Source organism: Quercus robur, chromosome 3 (genome assembly GCF_932294415.1).
Source record: "Quercus robur chromosome 3, dhQueRobu3.1, whole genome shotgun sequence".
NCBI classification, from domain to species: domain Eukaryota; kingdom Viridiplantae; phylum Streptophyta; class Magnoliopsida; order Fagales; family Fagaceae; genus Quercus; species Quercus robur.
This window is the reverse complement of record NC_065536.1, coordinates 68,522,047-68,541,023: the sequence shown is the minus strand read 5'-3', so window position 1 is coordinate 68,541,023 and position 18,977 is coordinate 68,522,047. Positions and strand designations below refer to the sequence as shown.

General features: G+C 32.2%; 3 protein-coding genes across 3 annotated transcripts; 2 read left to right on the top strand and 1 right to left on the bottom strand.

Annotated features, from left to right (window-relative positions):
- Positions 1-7,685: 7,685 nt before the first annotated feature.
- Positions 7,686-18,652, top strand: LOC126719078 (cytosolic sulfotransferase 5-like). Its single transcript, XM_050421637.1, has 2 exons — positions 7,686-7,753; positions 17,523-18,652. The coding sequence occupies exon 2, from the start codon at positions 17,570-17,572 to the stop codon at positions 18,569-18,571; it is 1,002 nt and encodes a 333-aa protein (XP_050277594.1). The 5' UTR covers positions 7,686-7,753; positions 17,523-17,569; the 3' UTR covers positions 18,572-18,652.
- LOC126719077 (cytosolic sulfotransferase 5-like) lies at positions 7,733-9,043 on the top strand. The gene has a single exon (XM_050421636.1). The coding sequence runs from the start codon at positions 7,801-7,803 to the stop codon at positions 8,803-8,805; it is 1,005 nt and encodes a 334-aa protein (XP_050277593.1). The 5' UTR covers positions 7,733-7,800; the 3' UTR covers positions 8,806-9,043.
- LOC126720005 (uncharacterized) lies at positions 12,944-13,465 on the bottom strand. The gene has a single exon (XM_050422490.1). The coding sequence runs from the start codon at positions 13,463-13,465 to the stop codon at positions 12,944-12,946; it is 522 nt and encodes a 173-aa protein (XP_050278447.1).
- Positions 18,653-18,977: the final 325 nt, after the last annotated feature.

Below are 18,977 nucleotides of genomic sequence, written 5' to 3'. Positions count from 1 at the left end.
TATAGAAGTGTGTGTTAATTTTTTTTTATGAACAACTGTAGAAGTGTGTTGGATATGTCCAATACCATCATTTATATCTCTCGTGCCCATGTATCAGGGAGTGGACCTCTCACAGTTAAGAAGTGAGTCCCATATGTACCTGTGGAATCCTTAGTATTTCCATACACTAATTAATGTCCAATGCTCAAAGGGAAATCCAATTCCTGTAATCCATGCATGTCATTTCACAAAAGTTTGTCCTCTAACGTTTCACAAATTTTGATTTTCATCTTTTTAATTAACAGGAATATTGTGGTCTCTTAATTAAAAAGCCTTGCATTAATGTCACTTCTATCTTCTTCTCTCTCTTTTTTTTTTTTTTTTTTTGGTTTGATGATGCTGCTCAACTACAACAATCTGGGTCTATCCTTGCTGTTTTTGTGAATCAAAGAGCTAGGGGTCTCTCGACCAGAGTATAAAAATCCATATGATATGACTTGACCTGATTTTTGTACTAACGCCGGCCCCAGTAGTGTTTGACTGTTTTTTAAATATTTGCTTCCAGCTCTGCTTTTAATTAAGTTCATCCTTCTATGTTTTTTGTTCTCTTGAATTTATGGTTGCAGTGTACGTACATATGGAGATCGAGAGAAGTAAATTACAAAAAGCTTTTTATAATTCAGTGACAGTACTGCGCTTTTTATTTTATTTTAATTTTTTTCATGGGAGGACCTATTTTTTGGCTAATTTAAATATTGAGACAGGAAAATTTGTAATTAAAGTTTTGTGTTTCGTGTCTTAAAAAAATATTAAAAATAGAATTATGCATTCTCATTGATGAGAATGTAGTATAGTTTATATTTTAGTTAAGAGACTTATACCTCAATTAATATTACTTAGATTTTTAATGGAGATATCCATGATTCAATTATTGACTACTGAGTTATAAAAAATTAAAACAAAAAGAAGTTTATAATTTTATAGATACTCCATAAGAAAATTTTAAATACAGTTGTATAAGTGTTATACCTTAGTGTCCTTAATTAAATTTAATCATGAAGATTATTAGATGCAGCACAACCATGTCACGTATTGCAATGTATTTTCTTGTGTATAGTTACAATTCTGAGACTTTATAGTTAAATTTAATTGAAAAACAGAAGTATAATATCAAAAATAATAATACTTAAATGTTATCCAAGGTCAATAAAATTCATTCATTCGTCACAAATTTTCAACCTCCATAAAAATTCATTTAGCCAATGAATAATTGTCAACCTCTTATAGACGAAGATACGCATGCTCAGTTGAATGGAATTCCAAATATATTATTGAGATATGATTTATGATTTTGGGTTGTTTAGCTATGCCTCTAGATTTGCCTTTCCTTTGTTTTATTTATTTTATTTTTTTTATATGTATCAATTTTTTTTTTCATAACACGTGAGTCTCACCCAATTATATAGTTCACATGTTATGAGTTAAATTATGGGGATAATTACACATAACCCACCTGTGGTTAGGACGAAAATCACTTTGCCTACCCGTGGTTTAAAAAGTATCACTTAACCCACCTGTGATATGTTTCCGTCAATCTCCGTAACCCACCTCAAGCCCAGCCGTTACAAAAACACCTCTTAACACCAAAACACAACATAACACGAATCAAAACACCCAAAACTCAGAAACTTTTCAAGAGAGAGACTTGTGGTGAGATCAACGTGTTCTTCGTGGTTTTTATATCTCTTTTTCAGCCTGTCTTGGCCCGGTGGTTTCATCTCATCACGGTGGTTCTGGCTCTCCATAAGTGGTTACAAATTTTCTCGCCATTAATGAGTTGTGGCTCTCCATTTGGTGGTTTTGTGTCACCATTTGTGGGCTTTGTTGGTTTTTGCATTTGGGTGCGTTTTATTTTTTTTGGCAGAAATCACGATGGCTAGTGGTTATGGGTTCACAATAGAGAGAAAAGAAAGATAGAAGTTTTCCCCATTGTCTCCCTCAACCCTTTGGCTAACTCCTCGAAAAAAAAAAAAAAAAAAAGGATTGGAAACCAAAAAGCATAACATAAACTACATTTGGGAACCATTAACAACATAAACTGCTACTAGCACCACCATCACCACCACCACTACCTTCACCTCTCCCACCAGAACCTCCATAGCCACCCGACCCACCATTTGAAACTGTAGAAACTAGAAAATGATCAAAACCCAGTTGCCCAAAACCTAGTTACCACTTTTTGTTTTTGTTTCTCTTGCATTTTTGCTTTATTTTTTGTTTTGGGAGGAGAGAGACATAAAGTTTGAGCCACCGTGACGACATGAAACCACCGGGCCGAGAAAGGCTGAAAAAGAGATCTAAAAATCATGAAGAACACGTTGATCTCACCACAAGTCTCTCTCTTGAAAAGTTTCTGAGTTTTGGGTGTTTTGATTCGCATTATATTGTGTTTTGGTGTTAAGAGGTGTTTTTGTAATGACTGGGCTTGAGGTGGGTTACGGAGATTGACGGAAACATACCACAGGTGAGTTAAGTGATACTTTTCAAACCACGGGTAGGCAAAGTGATTTTCGCCCTAACCACATGTGGGTTATGTGTAATTATCCCTAAATTATGTATATATCGGATGCACAGAACTTGTAACTATAACACTGCCGAAGCCAAAAATTAAGCTAAGATGATAAAATTGCTGTTCAAATATTTGAAAGTTGAAACCCCAAAAAGTAAATACCTAAAGCCTTTTCTTTTTGTTTTAATTTGCTAAAGCAATCAAGAATATGTTAGTAGATGAAACTCATTAAGTAAATACTTTAATATCTGATATTCAAATGAATAGATAATCATTTGTTTTGTAAATTCATATTCTGGAAAGTATCACAAATTTTTGTTTAAATATTGATAACGTAGTAATGGTATTGTAGGGGTATTGGGCCCAATCGCTCATTATCCATGTACGTATTGGGACTGAAACCCGAGCCAAGGACTAAAAATCATTCGAGAAGGGGTAAACGTTATCAAAGGAGTTTGTATCAGTAGATGACGAGGTCAGTTTTGGTCATAATGGCATAAGAAGGTAGGCTAAGGACAAATGTCACCTCAGATAACCAAAACTGAGGTCTGATTAGATGGTCTGCCATCCAGGGGGATGTTCCAGGAAGTTCTGCTGACATAAATAAGTATTGCAAAAACAAAGTACAGAGGTGAGTCCTAAAATATCTAAGGAGAAAGCTGCTACCACCGCATTAATTATTTTGCAGTTAACTCTCTAGCCACATTAATGTGGAAGTAATATCTGAATAGTAGTTTTCAGCCTTACAGCTACTACCTAAAGATTTCAGGAAGATGCAGATGGGACAAGTATCAAGATGAACCATCTGGCTTACACATGGAAGGTGGAGATGAAAAGAGAATAGAGTATAAAAGAAGAAGGAAGCAATGAGAGAAAGAGATTGGAAAAATCAAGAGAGAAACACTGTAGCAATCAAGAACCAAATCTGTAATCAAACTTGTGTGAAATATATAAGAATTGATCTCTTCGGATTGTACCGAGGACGATTTTCTCCTGAAAAGTCAATCTATCTTCCTATTCTTGTGATTTTAGTTTACTATCCAACTCATTTTAGTCTAGTTTTCCAACTCACTCTCTACAAATTCATTATTTTGGGCCTAAGTCCATTTATCTTGGGCCAGGGACTCAAATTTGGTCATTACCGGTATATTTTGTGTTAACCTAATGATAACTGCCTTTTTTTGTTGTAATATTTCATGTTTGTGATTCAAATTAATTTAATCTCTCTTTCTCTCATTATTTACTTATAAAAAAAAAATGTTGATGATATGAAAAATTTTAATTCACCCATTTTAAAATATAGATGGATAGGATTTGACTAAATTATTTTTAAGAATTTTAGAGGTTCTTAATCAGTATCTTTTTTTTTTTTTTTTTTTTTGAAAACCTTAATCAATATCTTTAAAAGCACCTAATAATATATGCTTAACTCAAAAGGCATTCTTGGCTTCTTTTTGGTTGATCTTCTATCTAAATAAATTACTTGATGTGTCAATCCCAATCGATGCACAAGATACCATGCATCTTGAGAGAATCATCCTTAACACATGCAAAAGATGCTATCTAGGGAGGGACTACATGGGAGTGTTTTATTTATGGGTCCAGTTTTTTATTTTTTGAAACATTTTCTCGGAAATTGAAGAAGTTGTCATTACTTTTTAAATTCTTGAGAAATTTTTTTCAAAAAATGGAAATTAATGTGTACCCTTAGAACATACATTAGTAAAATCCATTTATTTATTTATTATTATAGATAATTGACTATGGCAGTATTGATTTGATCAGTTTTTCATTTTGTTATAGGCTTTATAGCACCTAATTTTGCATCTTTGTGTACAGCATAAGAGAATCTCCAAAAATAACTTAAATTTTCATCCAAAATTTATGTAACAGTCTTCTTTCTAAGTAAGCTCCAACAACCTCTTTATTTTCTCTATTTATTTCATTTAAATAATCTTTTTCTTAAAAAAAAAACCATTTATCCTCCAAAATATATTTTTTTTATCCACCAAACTTCCTTCTACAACCTATCTTATCAACTCAAACCCTAGAGAGAGAGCAAAGATTGCAGAGATCTAGACAAAACTAAGGAAATTGAAATTCAAACAGATTGCAGAGATCTGTTTGCCTTTTTTTTTTTTCTTTTCTTTTTCTTTAACTCTTTGTTGTACTAATAGTACAAATCCTTTATTAATAAATTATAATAGGAAAAGGCAAAATTTAACCTTTCAAACATGCACGATATTATAGATATACTTGTATACTAGATAGCTATTAGTCTATACGCATGATATAAAATAATCAAAGGTTTGATAGTCATGAAACACGATGGTAATTTTCAGTGGCGGAGCCACATGAGGACCGAAGGGGGCCTTGGCCCCCCCAAAATTTTTGAAAAAATAGCATGTTTCATCTGTAACTGTTGTTTCTTGTTCATCGACCATGGTTGTTTCTTCTTGGTCGGCGTTTACTGTGCCTTCTTGGTCAACCACTACTGCTGTTTCTTCGTTAACTACAAATCGTCTTCCTCGTTATCTGCTAGTGCTGCTACTTCTTTCTTCTTTTTCTTTTATCAAGCTTTAACTTTTAAACTTTTGTTCCCAAACCTTGTCTTGGTTCCAGCCATTTCTTTCTTTTTTTGATGTCACTTTGCTTCTTTTGTTTGCTTGTGTCAGCCAGATAAGATGGGTAGGCTATAGGTGTAAGTAATTACTAGGTGTGAAGAGTTTTTTTTAGTACAATTTTTACTTTTTAACTCATCTTTTTATTTTATGGTTCTAGAGTGTACACCAGACACCAGTACATGTAATATTTTATTCTTTAATTCATGTTTATTTTGGCAATGTTTTTAAACTATATTCATTATTATTTTCTTAACCAAAAAAAAAAATTCATTATTATTTTTATTTGTTAGATTAATGGGTCAATATATACAGTTTTTTTATAAATAAATATGATTAAGGTAGTATGAAGAAGTAATTAAGGGTTTATTCACATTAAAAAAAGTAATGAAGGGTTTATATTTTTAAAAACTCTTAATTATTTATTATGATTTTCTAATTGAATATATATATATATAGCGCTAATTCTAAAATGGTACACCGGTATTGACTGGTACTAAAATATATCGTTCCTTTAACTAAATCGAAATAGTTTTCAATATGAAACTGACTCCTTTAATTGCATGTTACTATTTTAGATTTAATTTTTTTTTTGAGAAACATTTTAGATTTAATACACATAAAAAACAAATTATATATGGCCCTCCAAAAATAAATTTCTGGTTCTGCCACTGGTAATTTTATAATCCCTCATGATGAATATTAATACAGTGCAAAATGGATGGCCATTTGTTTGTATTACATGCAAGTCGAAGTTGTCTATACCCCAACTGTCCCCTCCAAATTAATTATGTGTGCATTTTTCGTTCACTTTTTATCTTAATAGGCCATACCTTATAAAATAGGATATCCAATTTGAATGGCCAAATAAAGGAATAAATGTTTCCAGAATTTGCTTAAATGCTATCGATTGATTTCCGCTGACCCTTTTCTCAAAAAAAAAAAAAAAAAAAAAATTGTATTGATTTCATACTATATATGGTACAACTCATGAATATGCTAGGCCAAGATTTCGGTCCTTTAAGTTATAACTTATAGATCATCTGCTTAACTCGAGTATCTTCATTATGATGAACTTATTTTTATTTTTAAAAAAAGAATATAAGCCATTTTAAAATATTTTCTTCTTTTTATACAATAAACAAAATAAAATGAGCTTGTCAAGTTCGGATTAAACTTAAATTTCCAAGTTTAGCTAGCTCAATCTTTTCCTAGAATTTGATTAGCTTGGTAAATAAATGACTTGTCAAGTCACTATCTTGCTTTATTTGTGGATTGAGATCTGGTGCACCATGCAATACTACTTTGAAGAGTTTGGATTTAAAGAACCTTTAATCTTAATCATTGGATTAGTTTTGTTTTTTGTTTTGTTTTTTTTTTTTTTTTTTTTTAACTTTTACTTTGTTAACCTTCCTCTCCCACATTACAAGTGGTGGGTATCGGCTCTCCTCTATCTTCTGCCCATAAATTAAAATTTCCTAGAGATGCACACTGTCAAGTCACTCATCCACTCTGTTTCCATGAAAGGTGCGATGAGCCGTACTGCCACTACTATTGGCGCATTCATGTCCTTGAGAGTGCCTCTTAAAAACAAACACTAGACACATTACAAAATCCAAATCTTGTTGTTTTTCCTTAATTTATTTTACTCTTTTATCTCTAGAGTTTGGCACATTCTTCTTTCTTTCTTTCTTTTTCTTTAGGTATTGCGGGTGGGATGGAATAAGATTTGGGCTATAATAATATTGACACAAAACACACACGCACACATTATATAATACACATGCATTTATATATACTTATACATGCATGCGTGTGTGTCTTTCCTTCAAATGTGTGAGATTTAATGACTGAACTCTTGATTCATTTTCTTTTGTTTTTTCTTAACATGGTAAGTTTCTATTACATATCATCATTTCATGTAAGATTATATAAATTTGAATTAAAAATATTTGTACTTTCTAAATTATTAAAATATATCATCATAAATTATTATTATACTCTTAAGAAAATAGAACTATTTTTTATCCATTTTTTAAATACTCAAAATACACACTTAAAACATAAAAACTTAAAAGAAAAACTTTAAATTTTAGGGTTAAATATTTGAAATATCTAAGTTTAATTGAGTTACATTTAATTTAAAACTTAAAATACAATACAAATCTTTTGTCTTTTTTTGCTTTTCTTTTTTTTTTTTGGGGGGGGGGGGGGGGGGGGGGGGAAGGGGGGTGTTGTGTTTTCGAAGAATGTCCTCATTAACTAGATAGCCATCAAGAATAAATTATAACTAAAATAAATAGTTAAAATGTGGAAACTTAAAAAATGACAAGTTTTCCAGTTTTTGCACTTCATTTTCTTAAAATAACTTATGTCCAAGGTTTAGACATGTCAAGGGTTAGATTTGTATGACTTAAAAAATGTTATATATTTTTTAATTAAAAAAATGGTAAAATGTCGTTGTTATTCATATTATAAATTTATAAATGATTAATTTATCAAAATTTTGGGGAACAACCTTTCCAGCTAGATTTGCCTTGGGGGGATAGAGGGGGTTGGTGTTGGTGGTTTGCTTTATATCAAGGTGAGATTCCCACCCTTAATTCTCATATTAGTTCTCTGATCACTACCATGCTTACACAACAACCATCTATTCCTCCTCCCCTTCCCAAATACTTAAGAGAAGATGAAGTGACCCAAGAATGCAGAAACTTAATATCCTCCTTACCCACAGAGAAAGGCTGGGTTGCAAATAACCTCCATCAGTACCAAGGTTGTTGGATCTCAACTAGGTACATGCAAGGTGTTCTATCATTCCAAAAACACTTCCAAGCTCATGACACTGATATCATCCTTGTTACCACTCCCAAAGCCGGCACCACTTGGTTGAAAGCCCTCTTGTTTTCCTTGGTGAACCGTGTGCACTATCCCAACCCTCAAAAACACCACCCTCTCCTCACGAATAATCCTCATGTTCTTGTACCCTTCTTGGATATCAATCTCTACACTGAAAACCAAGTCCCAGACCTCACTTCCTTTGCCTCTCCAAGGCTCTTTTCAACTCATTTACCTTATGTGTCACTACCAATGTCTACAAAGGACTCGGCTTGCAAGATTGTGTATTTGAGTAGGAACCCTAAGGACACTTTTGTGTCACTTTGGCACTTCGCAAACAGCTTGAGATCACCAGCAAGTAAAGGCCCCAATTCACTTCAAGAGGCTTTTGATAAGTTTTGTAGGGGAGTGAGTTTGTATGGGCCTTATTGGGACCATGTTTTGGGCTATTGGAAGGAAAGCTTAGAAAACCCTGAAAGGGTACTTTTTTTGAAGTTTGAGGAAATGAAAGAGCAGCCCACTGCCTATTTGAGGAAACTAGCCGAGTTCTTGGGCTGTCCTTTATCCTCAGAAGAAGAGGCAAAAGGTGTAGGGGATGATATCCTAAGGTTGTGTAGTTTTGACAATTTGAGCAACTTGGAGGTGAATAAAAGTGGAAAATTGTCATCTGGGGAGGAGAATAGCATATTTTTTCGGCGAGGTGAGGCTGGAGACTGGGTGAACCATTTGACAGATGAGATGATTGAAAAATTAGACCGTATCACCCAAGAGAAGTTTCAAGGTACCGGGTTGAAATTCTAGATCTTCAAGTTGTATATCATCATTATCATTTCTACTTTATTAATTTATTATTGTCAACTTGTATGTTGACAGTTGGTTGCATTTTTTTTTTTTTTTTTTTTTTTGTTCCCTAAGTAGCTTCTTGCACTTCCATATTTCTTTTGGTGGCTAAGCGAATTAAAATTAAAATGTTTGTTCTATTCTCTAATTTGTCGATCTTTCATTTGTTGATAGTAATAAACTAAATAGTGTTTGAGTACTTTAAGGGATTCCAATTGCATAAATTTCTCACTTCTTAAAGAAATTACAAAATGTTTGGAAAGCCTCAAAAGGATTAGCTTAATTGTTTCTAAAGTGTAACGATGAAGTGTGAGTTTGGCTCCAAATTAAAAAGTCAGTTTATTTTATTATTCAGCTTATTTTTGCTATTATTCATGGGCTCCACTGCACTTTTTGGTATTATTTATGAGTCCCACTATATTATTTCAGCTAACTTTTACCTTTATTTACAATACTTTCAGTAAAAAGTTTTTAATTTCAACAAAATAAGCGAATACCAAACAAATCCGAAACCTCCAATGAGCATCTTAAGGCCACCCTTAAGGGATTCTTCTTAATAATAACCTAGTATGCGTCGGACAAAAGCCTAAATAATACGTATACTAAAAAGCCTAAATAATACGTATACTAAAAAGAATAGTCAGTGCTCAAAAAGTTTTAAATACTCTTGTTTTTCTAAATAAATAAACAAAGTGATTTGTAGGCAACCATACCCCAAAATTATTTTTATTTGAGAAGTTGATTCTGATGTCAAACCCGCCACATGGCTTTGGGAATTAGGAGACATGGTACTATATAATTTATTGGACACAAATTTTTGACAAACCGATCTAAAGGAATCTTTGCTTAACCATTATGTACTAGCTCATAAAACTATTTACGTGTATTATTTAAATAAGTCACATAACTTATTAAATGGGTAATGTAACTAAAAATATGTGTATAGTTTTATTGATTGCCACATAGATTGAAGATTTTTTTTTTTTTTTCTAAATTGGTTTTGAAGTAAACTTTTTTTATAGAGTAATGTTACAGACATAAACTATTTTACAACATTCTTACAAACGGTTGATATGAAAAATTCTTACTGGTTCGTATCTAGACCTATTACTAAAGTCACTTTTTTATTTATCAATAATCACTCAACCTATTACTAACATCACTTTTTTATTTATCAATAATCACTCATCGAATCAATAGTTTGTAAAAAAAAAATGTAAAATAATTAGTAAATTTAGCATTTTTCTTTTCGTTATTCAAATTTCCTTCTTTTATTTATTTATTTATTATTATTATTGGTTGGGCTGAATGAATGAGATTATAAAAGCACTAAAACCAAAATGACTTGGAGGACCAGCCCATCTCTCTCAACAGGAAACACCCACATGGGGATGGAGGAGATGGAGTGAGCCTCCAAGCCTAAGGCGAAGCTAGCAGCCCATGCTAAATGGTAATGGGCCAACATATGGGCTCCTCTACGAATAAAACCTATATCCCATATATGAAACAAAATGAGAGTAGCTTTATCATGGATCAAAAATTTCCAGATTTTTTTATAATTACTCTATTGGGGTTCTTAAATCCTATACATCCATTTGGAAAACAGTAAATTAATTTTACCATATCATTATTATATTATTATCTTCCTTTTTTTGTGTGTGTTTATTTTAAATTATTAATGACATGGTAAAATAAATAGATTGATATGATTTTAGATATTACATGGTAGATTTACCTTAAAAACCTTAGAGAATATTCTAATCCTTGTTGAACCATGCAGCACCGGTATAATTAGATGCTTGCTCTCTTTCTTTTTGGTGACAGTAACATATTGGAAATGCAATTTAATTGTGAAACACTTAGGCCTCAATTAATTGGTGGAATCGCAATGAATTATATAAAAAGAAAAAAGTGCGAAAGACAAAACAAACAAAAAAAAAGTTCGAAATGGGTCCGGTAACTGAAGGTACGTTCATGCATGCATGTGATATGAGTGGTACATTTCACGCTGCTTTGAGGAATTATGAGTGATATGGTACTAGAAAAATATCATATATCAGACCCCTTCTTAATCTTTTGGAATTGACGTTTTTAACCTATATTATCAGTCTATTATTAGCAGCACTATAGTCTGATTAACGAGCTTTAATTTGTCTTTTGAAGTGACTATAGTGGATGGGTTGCTACATAATTGTTTGCACAAAAGTTTTAATCATAACCTAAATGCTTAATAGAATCTATCTTGTGAATCACAGTCCAAATACAATTGTCACTTTGTTTATCAAATTTTTAAACCAAGCAACTTGTCTATGACTATAATCCCACAAGCCCCTTCTATGAAATAGCTAGGGAAAACTATTTCGAAATAGAATATTCGCTTATATATATATATATATATATGGAATTGGAAATAATAAATAATTTATAGGGACAAATGTATCTACAATTATTTGACCCTATAATACTATGACCTAATTAAATTAATACGACTTGATATTTTGGGATGGGACATTATTTGGTTGATAACTATGTTGTTAGCCTTGGTGATCAGATAGGGTTCAATATTCGGACCCCATGACAACGTAAAATTCATGCCTGCTTTGCTCACGAACAGCTTGCTCTCATGTTCATGTGCCCTTCTTGGAGATTAAAACTTGGTTATTCGATGCTCTTTTCAAGTTGCATCATAATAATTATTATTAATTCATTAATTATTATTATTTTCTAAAGCCTCTTTAATTATTATGTCAATGAATTTACGTTGAGATCTGGGTAGGCTTCCAAATAAAATAGTCGTTCTTTTACTCTAATTTCTCTACCCTAGATTATATAATAATAAAACGTGTTTTTGGTTTATGCATGTCAATATGATTTTGGGTATGTCATATACACCTGTGAATGTGATTATTGAATCATATAAATATAATAATCGCCACTAAATTAAAGCATCTCTGAAGCTCAAGTATTGAGTGGATTATGGGTCATATAGATCAATGATAGTCCAAAAAGTACATTATCTTGGCTTCAATAATGTATCCTTCTTGCTCGACAGCTTCAATAATGTACGAGCGCAGGTCCCATACAACTATAGAAGTGTGTTGGATATGTCCAATACCATCATTTATATCTCTTGTGCCCATATATCAGGGAGTGGATCTCTCACAGTTAAGAAGTGAGTCCCATGTACCTGTGGAATCCTTAGTATTTCCATACACTAATGTCCAATGCTCAAAGGAAAGTCCAATTGCTGTAATCCATGCATGTCATTTCACAAAAGTTTGTCCACTAACATTTCACAAATTTTGATTTTCATCTTTTTAATTAACAGGAATATTGTGGTCTCTTAAATAAAAAGCCTTGCATTAATGTCACTTCTATCTTCTTCTCTCTTTTTTTTGGTTTGATGATGGTGCTCAGATACAACAATCTGGGTCTATCCTTGCTGTTTTTGTGAATCAAAGAGCTAGGGGTCTCTCGACCAAAGTATAAAAATCCATGTTATATGACTTGACCTGATTTTTGTATTAACGCCGGCCCCAGTAGTATTTGAATGTTTTTAAATATTTGCTTCCAGCTCTGCTTTTAATTGAGTTCAACCTTCTATGTTTTTTGTTCTCTTGAATTTATGGTTGCAGTGTACATATGGTGATCCAGAGAAGTAAATTGCAAAAAGCTTTTTATAATTTAGTGACAGTACTGGTCTTTTTATTTTTTTTTCATGGGAGGACCTATTTTTTGGCTAATTTATATATTGAGACAGGAAAAGTTGTAATTAAAATTATGTGTTTCGCGTCTTAAAAAAGTATTAAAAATAGAGTTAAGCATTCTCATTGATGAGAATGTAGTAAGGTTTATATTTTAGTTAAGAGTCTTATACCTCAATTGATGTTTCTTAGATTTTTAATGGATATATCCATGATTCAATCATTGACTATTGGATTATAAAAAATTAAAAAGAAATTAGAACAAAAAGAGGTTTATAATTTTATAGATACTCCATAAGAAAATTTTAAATACAGTTGTATAAGTGTTATACCTTAGTTTCCTTAATTAAATTTTTTTTTTTTTTTTTGAGAAACAATACCAAGATTCCAATAGATCAACAGAAGCACCTGTCAGCAGTTACAAGAGAATGGATGTCCCTAGGGAGGCCATCAGTCCAAAAACTAGGACAAAGGGACAACTTTGCTAGTTTTGCCAAACTATCAGCAATAGTGTTCCCCTGTCTTTTTACATGAGAAAAGCTAATAGAAGTAAAACCAAGAGCACAAACTCTGATATCATCAATGATATGGCCGTAGGAACTGGCACAGGAAGAGTCTGAATTGAGAGCTTGGATAATAGTCTTAGAATCACCTTCAAGAACTACATTCTCAACGCCAAGATCCAAAGCAAAGGAAATTGCTTTTCTACAAGCAAGAGCCTCAACTTCGTCCACTGTAGCAGGGAGGAAAATCCTATCTGAGAGTGCACCAATGACATGGCCATTAGGATTCCTTATCACTACTCCAATACCCGCCATTTTCTGGTCCTGGAACACAGCGTCGTCGAAGTTAATTTTGCAAAAAGGGCTCTGAGGAGGCTTCCAAAGAGTGGGTTCAGAGATTATGGGCTGAGCCATCGAATCATGGTTCGCTAGCTTTGTTGAGTTTTTGGCTGTGCGAAACTCCTTGACATGGTCCTACATGTCCGCATAGATTTTATTGTACGGGATACAGGTATTCTTCAATCTAAGAGCATTACGATTGTGCCATATACTCCATGCAACATATGCAAACCGATCAGCCAAGGAATGATCGTTGTTGCTAGAAATTCCAAGCCATAAGTCCCTGAAATCCACGAACTGTACAGCCAGTTGATTCCTGAGGCAAGCCAGTTGATTCCTGAGGCAAGGTTCTTCCCACCAAACTTCTTTAAGGACCTGGCAGCCCCACAATGCGTGTATCACGTCCTCAACTCCATCATGGCAGATTGTTAGATGCAGCACAACCATGTCACGTATTGCAATGCATTTTCTTGTGTATAGTCACAATTCTGAGACTACATAATTAAATTTAATTGAAAAACAGAAGTATAATATCAAAAATAATAATACTTAAATGTTATCCAAGGTCAATAAAATTCATTCATTCGTCACAAATTTTCAACCTCCATAAAAATTCATTTAGTCAAAGAACAATTGTCAACCTCTTATAGAATATACGCATGCTAAGTTGAATGAAATTCCAAATATATTATTGAGATATGATTTTGGGTTGTTTAGCTATGCCTCTAGATTTGCCTTTCCTTAGTTTTTTTTATTTTTTATATGTATCATGTTTTTTTTTTTTTCATGACTCGTGGGTCTCACCCAATTATATAGTTCACAAGTTATGAGTGAAATTAAGTATATATTAAATGCACAGAACTTGTAACTATAACACTGCTGAAGCTAGCTAAAAATTAAGCTAAGATGATAAAATTGCTATTCAAATATTTGAAAGTTGAAACCCCAAAAAGTAAATACCTAAAGCCTTTTCTTTTTGTTTTAATTTGTTAAAGCAATCAAGAATATGTTAGTGATGAAACTCATTAAGTAAGTACTTTAATATCTGATATTCAAATGAACAAATAATCATTTGTTTTGTAAATTCGTATTCTGAAAAGTATCACAAACTTTTATTTAAATATTGACAACGTGGTAATGGTATATTTTGTGTTAACCCAATGATAATTGCCTTTTTTTTGTTGTTGTAATATTTCATGTTTGTAATTCAAACTAATTTAATCTCTCTTTCTCTCATTATTTACTTATAAAAAAAATGTTGATAATATGCAAAATTTTAATACACCCATTTTAAAATATAGATGGATAGGATTTGACTTAATTATTTTTAAGAATTTTAGAGATTCTTAATCAATATCTGCACCTAATAATATATGCTTAACTCAAAAGGCATTCTTGGCTTCTTTTTGGTTGGTCTTCTATCTAAATAAATTATTTGATGTGTCAATCCCAATCGATGCACAAGATACCATGCATCTTGAGAGAATCATCCTTAACACATGCAAAAGATGCTATCTAGGGAGGGACTATATGGGAGTGTTTTATTTATTTATTTTTTATTATAGATAATTGACTATGGCAGTATTAATTTGATCAGTTTTTCATTTTGTTATAGGCTTTATAGCACCTAATTTTGCATCTTTGTGTACAGCATAAGATAATCTCCAAAAATAGCTTAAATTTTCATCGAAAGTTTATGTAACAGTCTTCTTTCTAAGTAATAAGCTCCAACAACCTCTTTATTTTCTCTCTTTATATCATTTAAATAATCTTTTTCTTGAAAAAAAAAAAAAAAAAAAATTTATCCTCTCTCCAAATTTTTTCTTTTTTATCCACCAAACTTCCTTCTTCAACCTATCTTATCAACTCAAACCCTAGAGAGAGAGCAAAGGTTGCAGAGATCTAGACAAAACTAAGGAAATTGAAATTCAAACCTAACCCCCACAAACTGTTTACCTTTTCTTTTTCTTTTTCTTTTTCTTTAACTCTTTGTTGTACTAATAGTACAAATCCTTTATTAATAAATTATAATAGGAAAAGGCAAAATTTAACCTTTCAAACATGCACGATATTATAGTTATACTTGTATACTAGATAGCTATTAGTCTATACGCATGACATAAAATAATCAAAGGTCTGATAGTCATGAAACACGATGGTAATTTTATAATCCCTCATGATGAATATTAATACAGTGCAAAATGGATGGCCATTTGTTTGTATTACATGCAAGTTGAAGTTGTCCATACCCCAACTGTCCCCTCCAAATTAATTATGTGTGCATTTTTTGTTCAATTTTAATCTTAATAGGCCATACCTTATAAAATAGGATATCCAATTTGATTGGCCAAATAAAGGAATAAATGTCTCTAGAATTTGCTTAAATGCTATTGATTGATTTCTGCTTACCTTTTTCTCAAAAAAAGAAAAAAGAAAAATTGTATTGATTTTATACTATATATGGTACAACTCATGAATATGCTAGGCCAAGATTTCGGTCCTTTAATTGTTTTAACTTATAGAGCATCTGCTTAACTCGAGTATCTCCATTATAATGAACTTATTTTTATTTCAAAAAAGAACATAAAACATTTTAAAATATCTTCTTCTTTTTATACAATAAACAAAATAAAATGAGCTCATCAGAATACGTCAAGCTCGGGTTAAACTTATATTTCCAAGTTTAGCTAGCTAGCTCAATCTTGTCCTAGAATTTGATTAGCTTGGTAAATAAATGACTTGTCAAGTCACTATCTTGCTTTATTCGTGAATTGAGATGTGGTGCACCATGCAATACTACTTTGAAGAGTTTGGATTTAAAGAACCTTTAATCTTAATCATTGGATTACTTTTTTATTTTTTTATTTTTTTATTTTTTTTAACTTTTACTTTGTTAACCTTCCTCTCCCACATTAAAAGTGGTGGGAATTGGTTCTCGTCAATCTTCTACCCATAAATTAAAATTTCCTAGAGATGCACACTGTCAAGTCACTCATCCACTCTGATTCCATGAAAGGTACGGATGAGCACTTGAGCAGTACTACAAACAAACACTAGAGACATTACAAAATCCAAATCTTGTTGTTTCTCCTTTATTTATTTTACTCTTTCATCTCTAGAGTTTGGCACATTCTTCTTTCTTTCTTTATTTTTCTTTAGGTATTGCGGGTGGGATGGAGTGAGATTTGGGCTATAATAATATTGACACAAAACATACACTGATACACACACACACACACATATATATATATATATATATATATAATTTACATTTTATATAAATACACACGCATTTACATATAGTACTTATACGTGCATGTGTGTGCATTTCTTTCCTTCAAATGTGTGAGATTTAATGACTGAATTCTTGATTCATTTTCTTTTGAATTTTCTTAACATGATAAGTTTCTATTGCATATCATCATTTCATGTAAGATTATATAAATTTTAATAAAAAACATTTGTACTTTCTAAATTATTAAAATATATCATCATAAATTATTATTATTATCATCATCATCATCATCTTCTATACTACTCTTACGAAAAAAGAACTATTTTATATCCATTGTTTAAATACTCAAAATACACACGCTTAAAACATAATAACTTTTAAAAAAAAAACTTTAAATTTTAGGGTTAAATATTTCAAATATCTAAGTTTAATTGAGTTACATTTATTTTAAAACTTAAAATACAATACAAATCTTTTGTCTTTTTTTGCTTTTTTTTTTTTTTTTTTTTGACCTCAATAACTAGATAGCCATCAAGAATAAATTATAACTAAAATAAGTAGTTAAAATGTGGTAACTTAAAAAATGACAAGTTTTCCAGTTTTTGCACTTTATTTTCTTAAAAAAACTTATGTCCAAGGTTTAGAGTTTTGACATTTTATGATTTTTATACTTGTATAAAATATTATCTCCGGAATCTAGAGACATGTCAAGAGTTAGATTTGTATGACTTAAAAAATGTTTTATATTTTTTAATTAAAAAAATGGTAAAATGTTGTTATTCATATTATAAATTTATAAATGATTAATATATCAAAAATTTGGGGAACAACCTTTCCAGCTAGATTTGCCTTGGGGGGAGAGAGGGGATTGGTGTTGGTGGTTTGCTTTATATCAAGGTGAGACTCCCACCCTTAATTCTCATATTAGTTCTCTGATCACTACCATGCCTACACAACAACCATCTATTCCTCCTCTTCCCAAATACTTGAAAGAAGATGAAGTGACCCAAGAATGCAGAAACTTCATATCCTCCTTACCTACAGAGAAAGGCTGGGTTACAAATAACCTGCATCAGTACCAAGGTTGTTGGATCATAACTAGGTACATGCAAGGTGTTCTATCATTCCAAAAACACTTCCAAGCTCATGACACTGATATCATCCTTGTTACCACTCCCAAAGCCGGCACCACTTGGTTGAAAGCCCTCTTGTTTTCCTTGGTGAACCGTGTGCACTATCCCAACCCTCAAAAACACCACCCTCTCCTCACGAATAATCCTCATGTTCTTGTACCCTTCTTGGATATCAATCTCTACACTGAAAACCAAGTCCCAGACCTCACTTCCTTTGCCTCTCCAAGGCTCTTTTCAACTCATTTACCTTATGTGTCATTACCAATGTCAACAAAGGACTCGTCTTGCAAGATTGTGTATTTGAGTAGGAACCCTAAGGACACTTTTGTGTCACTTTGGCACTTCACAAACGGCTTGAGATCACCAGCCAGTAAAGGCCCCAATTCACTTCAAGAGGCTTTTGATAAGTTTTGTAGGGGAGTGAGTTTGTATGGGCCTTATTGGGACCATGTTTTGGGCTATTGGAAGGAAAGCTTAGAAAACCCTGAAAGGGTACTTTTTTTGAAGTTTGAGGAAATGAAAGAGCAGCCCACTGTCCATTTGAGGAAACTAGCTGAGTTCTTGGGCTGTCCTTTATCCTCAGAAGAAGAGGCAAAAGGTGTAGGGGATGATATCCTAAGGTTGTGTAGTTTTGACAATTTGAGCAACTTGGAGGTGAATAAAAGTGGAAAATTGTCATCTGGGGAGGAGAATAGCAATTTTTTTCGGCGAGGTGAGGTTGGAGACTGGGTGAACCATTTGACAGACGAGATGATTGAAAAATTAGACCATATCACCCAAGAGAAGTTTCAAGGTACCGGGTTGAAATTCTAGATCTTCAAGTTGTATATCATCATTATCATTTCTACTTTATTAATTTATTATTGTCAACTTGTATGTTGACAGTTGGTTGCATTTTTTTTCTTTTTGCTTTTGTTCCCTAAGTTGCTTCTTGCACTTCCATATTTCTTTTGGTGGCTAAACGAATTAAAACTAAAATGTTTGTTCTATTCTCTAATTTGTCGATTTTTCATTTGTTGATAGTAATAAATTAAATAGTGTTTGAGTACCTTTAAGGGATTCCAATTGCATAAATTTCTCACTTCTTAAAGATATTACAAAATGTTTGGTAAGCCTCAAAAGGATTAGCTTAATGGTGATGAAGTGTGAGTTTGGCTCCAAATTAAAAAAGTCAGTTTATCTTACTATTCAGTTTATTTTTGCTACTATTCGTGGGCTC

Coding starts and splice junctions, on each gene's coding strand:
- LOC126719078 (XM_050421637.1), top strand. CDS start 17,570: ATGCCTACACAACAACCATCTATTCCTCCTCTTCCCAAATACTTGAAA.
- LOC126719077 (XM_050421636.1), top strand. CDS start 7,801: ATGCTTACACAACAACCATCTATTCCTCCTCCCCTTCCCAAATACTTA.
- LOC126720005 (XM_050422490.1), bottom strand. CDS start 13,465: ATGGCTCAGCCCATAATCTCTGAACCCACTCTTTGGAAGCCTCCTCAG.